The 15,213-nt window shown below is 43.7% G+C and overlaps 1 protein-coding gene across 2 annotated transcripts in view; it reads right to left on the bottom strand.

Annotated features, from left to right (window-relative positions):
- Positions 1-303: 303 nt before the first annotated feature.
- megf10 (multiple EGF-like-domains 10) overlaps positions 304-15,213 on the bottom strand; it is a 68,361-nt gene continuing 53,451 nt past the window's right edge. For both annotated transcript variants that reach the window (XM_079599473.1, XM_079599472.1), the window contains 12 exons: positions 14,577-14,723; positions 14,360-14,494; positions 14,097-14,225; positions 11,389-11,517; positions 11,185-11,313; positions 10,967-11,095; positions 9,887-10,114; positions 8,390-8,499; positions 7,428-7,542; positions 7,097-7,141; positions 6,564-6,770; positions 304-3,145 (listed from right to left, as the gene is read on the bottom strand). In XM_079599473.1, coding sequence (XP_079455599.1) covers positions 2,979-3,145; positions 6,564-6,770; positions 7,097-7,141; positions 7,428-7,542; positions 8,390-8,499; positions 9,887-10,114; positions 10,967-11,095; positions 11,185-11,313; positions 11,389-11,517; positions 14,097-14,225; positions 14,360-14,494; positions 14,577-14,723 — 1,670 coding nt within the window. In that variant the 3' untranslated portion in view covers positions 304-2,978. The remainder of the gene's footprint in view (positions 3,146-6,563; positions 6,771-7,096; positions 7,142-7,427; positions 7,543-8,389; positions 8,500-9,886; positions 10,115-10,966; positions 11,096-11,184; positions 11,314-11,388; positions 11,518-14,096; positions 14,226-14,359; positions 14,495-14,576; positions 14,724-15,213) is intronic.

The following is a 15,213-nucleotide window of genomic DNA, read 5'->3' on the forward strand; positions in this document are numbered from 1 at the left end:
TTCTTGAGTGTGGAGCCAAAGAAACTCCCAGGAGAGTGTATTTAACACTGGAGTTCTGTGTGTGTTCAGTGATTGATGGAAATCAGTTTGTCTGACACATATGTTCACTGTAATTCACTGAAATCAATGATAGAAACAATAACAAATAATTATTAAGAACTATAAGCTCGCTATAAACTATGTCAACTTGACAATTCATCATTTTATTGTATCACATTTGCACAGGATATTTCAGCATTTCAGAACGAACGTGTTTTTATAGAGGATATGTTCTCATATAGAGGATATGCTCTTTGGGAAGGAAATATCACACACTGTGCAGCTTTGTGCATTTATTTAAAAAAAATCAGGAGAAATGCAAAACAAAGATACAGTTTTAAGATACATACAGCACACACTCATACACACTCGGTTGTTTTTGGAATCAGTATTATTAATCATTTCATTGTGTGGCATATTTAGTAAACTGACATAAAAAAATCTATTGAAAACAGTATACTGAGGTCTTCACTGCATGTCCAGGTTTGAACAATATTGGTCAAGTTATAAAGGAATTTAGGAATATGTTACATTTTTATAGCAAATAAATGCAATTCATAGACGAACTGGTACTATGTACAGTTTTATACAGTAAAAGTTCAGGCTCAGAGTGCTTTAAGACTCATATGAATGTTTGTCCTTAACACTCCAAAGATTTATTCATATCAAACTCACCCCATCACATCATCTTTAAGATTTGTCTTTCTTCGCAAAAGTCCAGCTTTAGCTTTACTTTAAAAACTATAAAGTACTAAACACTACAAAGTATTTGTCCTTCATTTCAGTGATCATGATTTATAGAACTAAAATCAAAAGGCGCAAGCTAAAAAAATGATGTTAATATTGAAGCTTGTGACTGTAAACTATATTTAATGGGCAGCTGTCAATATAAATACAACATGCTTTATCAGTGCTTTATCAGGGCACGTCAACCTTTGGTAAACCTGAAATACTTTCGGACAAAAAAACTAAAACATCAACAGAAACATTGAGCCAACAGTCTGGTCTCAATAAACAGTATTAATATACTAAATATCATAATGAAAGAAACAGAAACCTGTCATTGGGAAACATCTTCTATCATAAACATTGAGGATTGTCTTGTATTTCTGTGATATGTTGTTATTAATGAATGGAATGAGTCGTTTATGTCGAGCTGAATATCGGGAATGTATTCTGAAACTCTCGCCGTCTTGTTCTCCACAGGACAGACGAGAACTATTCAAATGTGTAAGAGCTTTTCTAATGATGAATGACAGCAGAGCCAGTGGAGGACGCCGGTTTCTGACCCGGTACTGCCGTCTGTGAGCTTATTATTTGGGGTGATACCCTCGAGGGGTGATGATCCGTCACTGGCGTCTGTGAGCGGTTATTTGCGGTCCGTGTCCTCGAGGGGTGATGATCCGTCACTGGCGTCTGTGAGAGGTTATTTGCTGTCCGTGTCCTCGAGGGGTGATGATCCGTCACTGGCGTCTGTGAGCGGTTATTTGCGGTCCGTGTCCTCGAGGGGTGATGATCCGTCACTGGCGTCTGTGAGCGGTTATTTGCGGTCCGTGTCCTCGAGGAGTGATGATCCGTCACTGGCGTCTGTGAGCGGTTATGAGCGGTTATTTGTGGTCCGTGTCCTCGAGAGGTGATGATCCGTCACTGGAGTCTGTGAGCGGTTATTTGCGGTCCGTGTCCTCGAGGAGTGATGATCCGTCACTGGCGTCTGTGAGCGGTTATGAGCGGTTATTTGTGGTCCGTGTCCTCGAGGGGTGATGATCCGTCACTGGAGTCTGTGAGCGGTTATGAGCGGTTATTTGTGGTCCGTGTCCTCGAAGGGTGATGATCCGTCACTGGCGTCTGTGAGCGGTTATGAGCGGTTATTTGCGGTCCGTGTCCTTGAGGGGTGATGATCGGTCACTGGCGTCTGTGAGCGGTTATGAGCGGTTATTTGTGGTCCGTGTCCTCGAAGGGTGATGATCCGTCACTGGCGTCTGTGAGCGGTTATGAGCGGTTATTTGTGGTCCGTGTCCTCGTGGGGTGATGATCCGTCACTGGCGTCTGTGAGCGGTTATTTGTGGTCCGTGTCCTCGAAGGGTGATGATCCGTCACTGGCGTCTGTGAGCGGTTATGAGCGGTTATTTGTGGTCCGTGTCCTCGAGGGGTGATGATCCGTCACTGGCGTCTGTGAGCGGTTATTTGTGGTCCGTGTCCCCGAGGGGTGATGATCCGTCACTGGCGTCTGTGAGCGGTTATGAGCGGTTATTTGCGGTCCGTGTCCTCGTGGGGTGATGATCCGTCACTGGCGTCTGTGAGCGGTTATTTGTGGTCCGTGTCCTCGAGGGGTGATGATCCGTCACTGGCGTCTGTGAGCGGTTATTTGCGGTCCGTGTCCTCGTGGGGTGATGATCCGTCACTGGAGTCTGTGAGCGGTTATTTGCGGTCCATGTCCTCGTGGGGTGATGATCCGTCACTGGCGTCTGTGGGCGGTTATTTGCGGTCCGTGTCCTCGAGGGGTGATGATCCGTCACTGGCGTCTGTGAGCGGTTATTTGCGGTCCGTGTCCTCGAAGGGTGATGATCCGTCACTGGCGTCTATGTGCGGTTATTTGCGGTCCGTGTCCTCGAGGGGTGATGATCCGTCACTGGCGTCTGTGTGCGGTTATTTGCGGTCCGTGTCCTCGAGGGGTGATGATCCGTCACTGGCGTCTGTGAGCGGTTATGAGCGGTTATTTGTGGTCCGTGTCCTCGAAGGGTGATGATCCGTCACTGGCGTCTGTGAGCGGTTATTTGCGGTCTGTGTCCTCGAGGGGTGATGATCCGTCACTGGCGTCTGTGAGCGGTTATGAGCGGTTATTTGCGGTCCGTGTCCTCGTGGGGTGATGATCCTGTGAGCGATTATTTGCAGTCCGTGTCCTCGAGGGGTTATGATCCGTCACTGGCGTCTGTGAGCGGTTATTTGCGGTCCGTGTCCTCGTGGGGCGACGGGCTGCTGTCTCTCGTGGGCAGGAGGTCATAATGGCACGGGATGTGGCTGTTCTTTGGGAGGTCGTATGGATCTTGACAAAACGGCCCGTTGCAGTTGTTGTTAGAGAGCGTGAGAACACAACTGATGGTCGGCTCTGGAAAGGGAAGAATACAGGTTCAAACTGTTAGCAATAATGAACAGTCACGTGTCTTATGTGCATGGCACATGAGGTTATATATTTTTATATGACTAATTATTTATCAATAACAAGAATCGATTGCTCGTTAGCAGATTGTGTTCACTCAATGGCTGGCTGTTTAAGTGGTGTCCGCAAAATAATATAGAATTCATAGACAATTGGAAGAGTTTTTGGGGCAGAGCTGACCTGTTGAACAGAGATGGTATTCATCCCTCCTGGGATAGTGCTGCTCTTCTTTCTAGTAATTTAGTAAATCTAGTAATTATTGCTTAATTTAGTAATTTATAATACTATTTTCAGAATTACTAAGAAGTCTAGTTTCAAATAATATTATTATGAAGTGTTGGTGCTTAATGTAACAATATCTAGTGTAAACGATAAATCATGTGTGAGATTTGTGCTGACTACTGTATACAGGCCACCAGGGTACCATACAGACTTTATCAAAGAATTTGCTGATTTTCTATCAGAGTTAGTATTGGCTGCAGATAAAGTACTAATTGTTGGTGATTTGAATATAGATGTAGATAACGAAAAAGATGCATTGGGATCGACATTTAAATACATTCTTAACTCTATAGGCTCTATGCACGATCGCTTCCGCATTTTGTCTCTGCCCGCCCACTCACTCTCCGGTGCTGTGTCGGAAGCCGTTTTTGCATTAGGTGGAGATAATGGCAAATTACACTCGCTGTTTAAAAGAACTTCCCGCGGTTAAAGTGAATGATGTTAACAATATTGTGAGGCAGTTAGCTGTCACACCTGAGAGAAAGAAAGAGAATGGCTTTAAATTATATATTTAGAGCTACATCGACACCTTTGAGGATGAGTATTCTCTCATATCATGCAAAATCCGACTAGCGAATCGGTTTCTAAAATCGTTGTCTCCGTTTCTGAGAAAATAAATTTTATTAAAGTTTTGCCGCTACACTCCGCTATAGAATTCTTCGCTATGCAGAAGTAAAGACGCTGGCTGAGATTCTACCAGAAATACTTCAGCAGCGTTCGTGCATAGAGCCTATTGGAGTTACACAACACGTGTCAGGACCGACTCATTGCCGTAATCATACTCTAGATCTAATACTATCACATGGAATAGATGTTGATGCCGTTGAAATACTGCAGCAGAGCGATGACATCTCAGATCATTATCTAGTCTCGTGTAAATTACATTTAGCCAAGGCTGCAAAGCCGACTCCGTGTTATAAATATGTTAGACCGATCACTTCTGCCACTAAAGATTGCTTTATCAATAATCTTCCGAATCAGTTTCATCATCTCAGCATCCCGGATAGCTTAGAAGAACTAGAGGTATTTCGCATTTCATGGAAAGAGAGCACGATTGCATACAGAGAAGCTGCTAGATGTGCTTATTTTTCAACCCTATTAGAAGAAAATAAACAAAACCCAGTCAAAAATGGAAGCAGGGCGGATCCTTCAACGAGCTCGGTGGGACCGCCAACAGACAAACATAATACTGCTCGGCAGCCTGATGATGATGATCAAAAATTATTTGCTCTTATCATCGATCGTGGTTGTATCTCTCTATTAGTGTTATTATTATACCATTGACCACAACATTCTTTTGAAAAGACTCGAAAATTATGTTGGCATTAGTGGAATTGCACTAGCATGGTTTAAATCATACTTATCTGACCGTTATCAGTTTGTAGCAGTAAATGAAGAGATGTCTTATCAATCACAAGTTCAGTATGGCGTACCACAAGGCTCAGTACTAGGACCGCTGCTGTTCACTCTGTATGCTACCATTAGGAGATATCATTAGGAAACATGGAATTAGCTTTCACTGTTATGCCGACGATACTCAGCTGTATATTTCTTCAAAACCTAACGAAACCTACCAATTCACAAAATTAACGGAATGCATAGCTGATATAAAAAACTGGATAACCAGTAATTTCCTACTACTAAATTCAGAAAAAACAGAGATTCGAATTATTGACCAAAAAACTTCCACACGTAATAACCTAGAGTACTGTCTAACACTTGATGGCTGCTCTGTTAAGTCTTCGTCGTCGGTTAGGAACCTGGGTGTGCTCGACGATACCAATCTTTAATTTGAAAGTCACGTGTCTAGTATCTGTAAAACCGCTTTCTTCCATCTTAAAAATATATCTAAATTACGCCATAAGCTCTCATTGACAAATGCAGAACAATTAGTTAATGCGTTCATGACCTCAAGGCTAGATTATTGTAATGCTCTACTGGGTGGTTGCCCTATTGGTCGCTAATATTAGTCTCTCTGTTTATACCGAGGTTTACCGCAGTCCGCCGGATCCAGATCTGATGAAGGACCACACACTCACTCACACACTCACACACTCACACACTCACACACTCACACACTCACACACTCACACACTCACACACACACACACACACACACACACACACACACACACACACACACACACACACACACACACACACACACACTCACACACTCACACACTCCAGATCTGACGAAGGACCAGTGCCTGGACACGACAACAACACAGTCCTGAAGTGTCCACTAGTCTCTCGTCTGTGAAGGCCTCTTCCCTTTACCTCTGTACAGATAAGATATTGTCGGGATGTGGCAATGCGAAAGCGATACAAAATTATGTATTATAATTTTTTCAAGGCTTGTACCTTGGAACCTATTTCATGGTTTGTGTTCTCGAGACACAGGCACTGTTCTGTGCAGATGAGCGGCCGGATCGCATTAAGGGTTTTCTGCTAGAACGGTGTCGTGTTAGCGGACCCTAAGTTAATAACTGATGATTGTTGCGACGGAAGTGAATTCTGCATCAAATTTATAGGCAGGACAAGTAGTTTGTTTAGGCTTGGTTTGTAGAGAATTACAAACATGCGTTTGCACATACTAACTATAGAATTAATTCTTGATGCGCACGTGAGCGTCATCAGTGTTTCTCACAGGTTCAGTTTAAAGTCTGTGTAGAGAGAACGGTGTCGTCTTAGCGGCCCCTAATTTAATAACTAATGATCGTTGCGACGGAAGTGAATCAATCAAAACTAACTTTAGCTGGAAAATAACATTATTCAAGAACCGCTATAAAGACAAAACAATCTCTGTTACCTTAAATTATACGTTTATCTCTGTAAAGCAGCTTTGAAACAATCTACATTGCTAAAAGCGCTATAAAAATGAAGATGACTTGACTTGACTTGACTTGTAGCCCCATTAAGGAAAGACTGTTCTCCCATGAAGCACATCGTATTAAGTACAAATATGAATGGTTGACCAAGACTTTTAAATATTGCTTCATTTCTATTACAGTGATTAGGTCAGCTGTGAATAACACGAACAGTGAGCAGGTCTCTGCTATTGCTGGATTTATTATCCTCTTACCGACTTCGTAGACGTTTTTGCTGGCAGGGCTGGAGGCGTTTATCTCCGCATAGGGTGAGTCTCTGTGAGCGGGAGACTTCATCTCCACATAACCGCACTCTGAGCTCTTGGCCAGCAGCAGAGGAGGGTCTTTGATGGTGGCGTACGGGTTCTCTGAACTATTGAGAGAGCAGGAACTGGCATGATACGGCACACTCTTCACAAGATCTAGAGAGAGAGAGAGAGATCTGTTCACATCGTCATAATGTTTATCATGTACTCCACCCACAGATCAGCATTCTCTCATCATTTACTCACCCTCATGTTGTTCCTAACCTCTATGACTTGTTTTCTGCATATGAACCACAATAGAAGATATTTTGGAGCATGCAATCGGACCCCATTGACTTTCATTGTGGACCAAAAAAGCCTGAGACATTTTTCAAAATATCATATTTTTTGTGCCACAGAAGAAGGAAACGCACACAGGTTTGGAACAACATGAGCAAATGATGGCAGAATTTTCCTCTCTGGCTTGCTAAGCAATCTCGTACCTCGAAGTGATTTTCCCATGTAACGCCTGTCAACTCCATAAGCTCCTAATGAGAGAATCAAGATAAGACAGAAGAAGTCAAAATCATGTGGTCCTCGTGTTGACAAAGCTCACAGCAGTGATGCATGGAGCTAAAGACACTGATGTGGTGTTAGAAGACGGTGAAGTGACACAGTAAAGCTGCCAGTGGCGCTCAGGAAACACACATGGATGAAAACTCATATCAGTTCGAAGACCATGAACGAGTCATTGTAAAGCAGTGAAAATAAAGAGTCCTGTAAGTTCTGTAAAGGCTGCCGAGCAGTATTATGTTTGTCTGTTGGCGGTCCCACCGAGCTCGTTGAAGGATCCGCCCTGCTTCCAGTCGGCCGGGAGAGTCCCTGTGTGATCCAGCAGTTTCCTCGGCTCAGCGTTCTTCAGGTTCACAAACAACTGGTTGTTCTTCGGCTGTCAGGAAAAACAAAAATCAACGATTATAGCAAGAGCTTTCTACAATATTCCACATAACTCCTCAATCCTAGATATCTGCAGCACAGAGCTGGTCAGTTTTGCTCTCAAACCATAGGTTAGCTCAGGAATTTACAATGTTTTTTTTAGCTCAGGCGGTTTTGGATTTAATAAGTAGCCTGGCTCCACCCTCTTATGTACTTTTGCTCAATTTTCATTTTTCTTCAGTACGTCGTCTGGGTTTGCGGTGTATTTCTGGGTTTTCTCCGGCCAATTTTTTACCGGTCCAATCAGCGAACAGAGGGAGTGTCTGAGACCGATGATGTTGAGGTCGTGCGCTAGTTTGAGTCGTCTTACGTCACGACCAAACGTTAGCGATTGGTTACGGCAGATCCAGAGTGGCTCTGGGCAGATCCAATAGTTTTAAACTTCAACAGAGGACCGCCTACAAGAAAGTTAACGCTTGTCAATGGAGCGCGGCCAGACTCTCTGTACAAATGAAATGTACGAGCGTCTGATATCACCAGGCTATAAAATAACTGCCTGTGGTCAATATTCTTTAAACAGATGTTTCCTACATATTTAGTACAAAAATACACACCTAATTTTACTCAAATCAAAAACTGCTTCTAACAAATGAGGCAAGGGAATCCGTAGTGAATTAGCATTCTGGGATGGCCCAAAAAGTGGCCATTTCATGACTGACAATCTCTATTTGACAGCATTATCTTCTGAACAAGTTCCCTACCAGTATAAGCAGCCCAAAATATTATATTAGTCCTTTATTTGAAGAGTTGTTGGAGAATTACAGAGACAGTAGAGTAAGCGACGGGACTCTGAAACACACCTTCCCGTAGGGCGGGTTGTGCGGCGGGCTGCTGCACTGGGTCAGCGTGTGGTAGCTGGGGTTGGAGAAATAGTTGCTGTTGGGAAGAACATCCGTCTGCGGGAGCGACTCTGGGAACAGGAGAAGCACAGACACGGTTAGCACACTAGCACAGATACTAGCACAGACACGTTTAGCACACTAGCACAGACACGGTTAGCACACTAGCACAGACACGGTTAGCACACTAGCACAGACACGGTTAGCACACTAGCACAGACACGGTTAGCACACTAGCACAGACACGGTTAGCACACTAGCACAGACACGGTTAACACACTAGCACAGATACTAGCACACTAGCACAGACACGGTTAGCACACTAGCACAGATACTTCTGCTTTCTGTGTTAACATCAATCATACTGAAGCCTTCCTGAAATATCTTTTCCTTTCCAAATGTGCTTTCGGAATAAAGATAAATATATTTCCCTATAACCTGCAGCAGTCCAGTGCTCATCTTCTCATTAAAAGTGTTTTTCACTTACTCATCACTTATTAATGAATTTGACTGAACATTAATTTGCTTCTGTGTGTTAGTGTTAGTTTGCTACTGTCTTTTAGTCTTATAAAAAAAGTTGAATGAATATATTATGGATTTTATTTCATATGATTACCAGGCACTGCTTCTCAGATCGGCATTGGTTGGATTAAAACTTCACGTTCTTTTGAGTTTGTAAAATTCTGTACACAGTGATCATCAGAAAATCTCTTTTCCCGTCCTAGAAAATATCCCGATTTTAAAACTCATTATAACTGCCGTTTAGTTAAAAATAAGTGCCTTTTGACAGCACTTAAAATATACATAACTGAAAACTAGCGAGCTATATTTGAAACAGAAGTGCGTCACAAAGCTCACTGCAAGTGGGTCATCCTGTCTTAGTTTAGTCCACATACAGTAAATCATAAGAATGATTACCAATGTAATTATGACAGTTATTCATAATATGATGTGACAACTGGTCGATACCGATAATTCTTTATATTTAAAAGCCAATAAACGATATATATATAATATATAAGTTTTTTTTAAATCTTTTTTGAGAGCCTGATTACAAAAACAAAAGTGTCACCATTAAAATCCATGTCCCAATGTCCCAAACACACAATTATAATGTTCTCATGATCATTTTATGTAGTCTATATGACAGACTTGCGCTGCACGTTAACTGCGCTTATATAGTTAAACACTGAAGTTATTTTCCTTTTTTGAAGTGATTCCAATCATATTTCAATCGATTAAAAACAATCATGTTGAACAGTGCGCATCTGAAGAGTCTCAGCTAGGGAAATAATCCATTATTTATCGGCTTTAATATATCTGCCAGATTTTTTTATTGGGCCGATAATGATAACATGAACATGTATCGGTCGATACCGGTATGGCGGCCGATATATATCTTGCATCCCTCGTGAACACTGTAAGACGTGCGGAGCAGATCTTCATCATGACACTGACCTGTGACGGCGTAATCGGTGTTGGCCCTCATGGTGGGTGTGTAGGTGACCGCTGGCATCGTGGAGTCTTCGCCTTTCTGCTTCTTACGGTAAATGATGAAGAGGAGGAGGAGGAAGAGCACCAGGAGTACAAGGACGACGATTCCTGCAATGGCACCGATCTGATACGAGTCCACGGGCACAGCGGCACTCGTCAGACTGTTGGGATTCCCTACAATGATCACGCCAGCTGAGAAAGACAGGACACATCAGTCACACGCGCTCAGATGAAGCTTCATTGAGTGTGTGATCACGTGTGACGGATCCAGACGTCTGCATCTGTGAAACCATCTACACTGCAGCATCTGTGAAACCATCAACACTGCAGCATCTGTGTAACCATCTACACTGCAGCATCTGTGTAACCATCTACACTGCAGCATCTGTGTAACCATCTACACTGCAGCATCTGTGTAACCATCTACACTGCAGCATCTGTGTAACCATCTACACTGCAGCATCTGTGTAACCATCTACACTGCAGCATCTGTGTAACCATCTACACTGCAGCATCTGTGAAACCATCTACACTGCAGCATCTGTGTAACCATCTACACTGCAGCATCTGTGAAACCATCTACACTGCAGCATCTGTGTAACCATCTACACTGCAGCATCTGTGTAACCATCTACACTGCAGCATCTGTGTAACCATCTACACTGCAGCATCTGTGTAACCATCTACACTGCAGCATCTGTGTAACCATCTACACTGCAGCATCTGTGAAACCATCTACACTGCAGCATCTGTGTAACCATCTACACTGCAGCATCTGTGTAACCATCTACACTGCAGCATCTGTGTAACCATCTACACTGCAGCATCTGTGTAACCATCTACACTGCAGCATCTGTGAAACCATCTACACTGAGTGAGAGTGTGTTAGAGAGTGAGTGTGAGTGTGAGAGTGTGAGTGTGAGTGAGAGTGTGTTAGAGAGTGAGTGTGAGTGAGAGTGTGTTAGAGAGTGAGTGTGAGTGAGAGTGTGTTAGAGAGTGAGTGTGAGTGTGAGTGTGAGTGTGAGTGTGAGTGTGTGAGGTTACCCTGGTCACAGCGAGTGCCCTTCCAGCCGGGGTTACAGTAGCAGGTGCCGGTCATGTGATCACAGCTGGAGTTATTGAGGCAGTCACACACCTGCCGGCAGCCGTAGCCATACGTTCCTGCGGGACACTCTGGAGCCAGAGGGAGAGCGCTGGGTCAGATGTAGACTCATGTGTGTGCTTATCAAAGTGTGCTTATCAAAGTGTGTATGAGGACTCACTCTGTTGACAGTGGCGTCCCATGAAGCCGGTGCGGCAGGTGCAGTGGCCGGAGATGTGATCGCAGTCTGCGCCGTTCTCACACTCACACACCAGCACACAGTCCTTCCCGTAGAAGCCCAGCGGACAGCCTGCAGGAGAGGCACATGTGAGCGCACGGGTTCAGTGTCACACACACACACAGAAAGAGAGAGAGGTGAACTCACGCTGTGTGCAGTAGAGCCCTGTCCAGCCCGCTGTACACTTGCACTCGCCGTCGTAAGCGCTGCAGAACGCCCCGTTGTGGCAGTCACAGGTGTGGATGCAGTTAGGACCCCACTGACCCGGAGGACACGCTACGGGCACACACACACACACACACACACACACACACACACACACACACACACACACACACACACACACACACACACACATCACAGTGAACAGCCGTTACTTCTAGTCCTGGAGGACAGGTTTACTCTTCAGTGGTCACACTTTATATTAGGTGTCTTTAGCTACTAACATCTAAATTAAACATCTGATACAATCATTTTATCATTCAATTATTAATTATAATTATAAAACTAGTAATCATTTGATGCACTTATTGTGTACATGTTTTTACATTGTACTACACTACCAGTCAAAAGTTTTGGATTTTTAATGTTTTTAGTCTCTTCTGCTCACAAAGGCTGCATTTATTTGATTAAAAATACAAAACAAACCAGTAATATTGTGAAATATTATTACAGTGTAAATCATCAGTTCTCTATGTGAATATATAGTAAACTGTAATTTATTCCTGTGATCAAAGCTGAATTTTCAGCATCATTACTCCAGTCTTCAGTGTCACATGATCCTTCAGAAATCAGTGTAATATGATGATCTGATGATCAAGAAACATTTATGATTATTATATTTATGTAGAAACCGTAATGCACTAACTAAAAGCTTGAGTTAAGATTAAAAAAATAAAATAAAAATACATTAATACATTTATTTAGCAAGGGCACATTAATCATAAGTGACAGTAAAGATGTTGTTACAAAAGATTTCCATCGTAAATAAATGCATTTAACTTTCTATTTATCAAAGAATCACGATTTTTTTTTATCATGGTTTCCACAAAAATAGTGAAGTTATTAATGAGCATCAGATCATCATATTATAATGATTTCTGAAGGATCATGTGACACTGAAGACTGGAGTAATGATGCTGAAAACTCAGCTTTGCTTACAGCAATAAATATTAAAATACATTAAAATAGAAGACAGCTCTTTTAAGAGATTACTAAATATTACTGTTTTTACTGTATTTTGATCAAATAAATGTCCTTGGTGAGCATTTAAAAATCTGAATGGGTCTAAACCTTAGACCGGTAGTGTATCATCATCAGATGTGTGTTTCATGACTGCTTCTCTGTATGATCAGCAGGGGGCGCAGGAGACCACAGGCCCTCAGTGAGGTCCAAGCACAGAAGAAAACTGTTCCTGAAGCTCCCGAGTGATAAATCAGCCACACTAGTGTCTAGTGTCAGTGAGCATACGGTCTTTATCTGGACGATGCAGGACAGAGGAGAGCTCAGTGTTCAGATACTTCAGCTGAGCAAATTAAAAGGAACTGAATGTAATTGTTCTGTCTAGATGTGTAAAGTTTTCTACATTACAACAAAAACACACACAACTGCTTCAGGGTCATAATCAGATCAGATCAGATCAGTGCTGGAGACCCAACAGCAGCTGCAAATCCCGAATGAAGATGTTTGAAAAGGGAAACAAGCCAGACATCAGGCTTTCCCCAAGCCGGCCGGACCGGGACTCACGCTGACAGCTGCAGGACTGCTGGACATCAGAGGAACACTCTCCTCCTGTCACTGCAGCCCACACCAGGATTCTGACCAGACTTTAGTAGATCAGTGGAGCTGAAGCTGTTGGATCACTACGCTGAACTCTGAACTTCCACGTTTAGTCAGGATGATTTTTGGGAGATTCCCCGAAAACACAGCAAAAACTATCAATGGCGACACCAAGCTGACAGTCGGTCATCGGCCAACATCGGCTGTTGTGGACCGTCTGACTGCTCTCTTTAGCATGTCCCAGGCTGTAAATCCACAGTCCTAGTGTCGCTTTCACATGTTTAAAGATAGATATAGACTACTGCCACCTGCAGGTACAGAGTTATTTTCTCTAGCTGGCCATTGGTTAAGTCTTTACGGTGAGTTCAAGCGCAATGTTTTAGCCCAGACGCACACAACATGAGGCGACAACACAGTCGCTTTCATTGCCACTAGTTCTTCGGTGTCATGGACTTAAATGAGGAGTAGTTTCCTGATAATTTACTCTCCCCACGTCACCCAAGATGTTCATGTCTTTCTTTCTTCAGTGGAAAAGAAAAGAAGGTTTGTGAGGAACACACTCCAGGATGTTCTCCATATAGTGACTTCAATGGTCCAGCGGGTCGAAGGTCCAGATGTGAGTTTCAGCTTCAAAGTCTCCACACGATCCAGCCGAGGAATAAGAGTCTTATCTAGACAAACCAGCGGACATTTGTAACAAAATAAACATTTACATACTTTTACATTAGTGGTAAAAGTATAGAAATTATTATTTTTTAAATAAAATGTCTACTCTTATTCCTCGGCTGGATCGTGTGGAGACTTCGAAGCTGCACTGAAACTCACATCTGGACCTTCGACCCGCTGGACCATTGAAGTCACTATATGGAGTGTGTTCCTCACAAATCTTATTTTCTTTTCCACAGAAGAAAGAAAGACATGAACATCTTGGGTGACGTGGGGAGAGTAAATTGTAAGGAAATGTTAAATCTGAAGTGAACTAATCTTTTAAAGAAGTGATTCTATAGTCTACAATTAGCCTCAATCTGATTTAAGAGTTGATAAGAGCATGTAGTGAGATTGCACAGAATACTGACGCTGTGAGCAGTCACTGCCGATCCAGCCGGGGTAACACTGGCACGAGCCGTCGAAGGGGTTACAGGTGCCGTTATGAGTGCAGGTGCAGCTCCACGCGCAGTTCTTCCCAAACCGGCCACTGGGACACACTGCAGACAGACAGACAGAGAGAGCAGGAGATCAGTACCAAGGCCCAGTGAGAGGACTATAAGGACATGCTGGAAAATGGGAATGGAAAGCAAAAAGAACTGAAAGAATGAATGGCGTGCAGAAGACTTCTTGCCTTCGTTGCAGAGCGCCCCCTTAAAGCCAGGCTGGCAGTCACACTGGCCGGTCACATGGTGACAGGGACCCTTGAAGCGGACGCAGTGCGGACAGGCCTGGCTACAGCGGTGGCCGAAGAAGCCCGGGGAACAGACTGGGACACACAGGAGAACAGAGCGGATGAGAAAACAGTTGCATGGGACAGACACAGGTGGTGTGTGTGACTGAGCACTCACTGCGCTGGCAGGTGGTTCCTCTGAAGCCCGGCGCGCACTCGCACGCGCCCTCGTCCGGGGAGCAGGACGCCCCGTTCTTACAGTTACAGGACAGCGAGCAGTTCGGCCCCCAGCGGCCCTCAGCACACATGCTGTCGCAGTGAATGCCTGTGAGGAACACACACACACGCTGACTGGATGATCCCACAACACACTCACAAAAACACAACATTACTTTTATAATCCTATAATAAACTTCTTTTACAGCTTCGAGGCTGTGATTTTGCACTGAGAACTATGAGATGTTCACGAGTTCACCTGCCCAGTTTGGCTTGTTGTCCTGGTCTCGAGCTCTGAGCTGCAGTAATTAAGGGACCGGACTAGGGGATTGAACAGAAAGAGGTTGCCAAACTCCTGCTTATATACGCTCATGATAATGACTGACAGGTAGTGATGGGAGAATCATAACTTTTTGAAGCTCTGAATCAGTCGAACCAATAGCTTTGTTAAATGATTATGTGAGTTTGACTTAACGCAATCTGTGCCTGACAAAAGCAATGCATTCTGGTCAGAAAGTTTGTCCGGCTCACGAAGTACTGCGAGAGCGAGATGAGACCAGACACCGGGACCAGACGCTGCAGTCTCACGATTGTTCAGA

This window comes from Phoxinus phoxinus (assembly GCF_949152265.1).
Source record: "Phoxinus phoxinus genome assembly, chromosome: 23".
Taxonomy (NCBI): domain Eukaryota; kingdom Metazoa; phylum Chordata; class Actinopteri; order Cypriniformes; family Leuciscidae; genus Phoxinus; species Phoxinus phoxinus.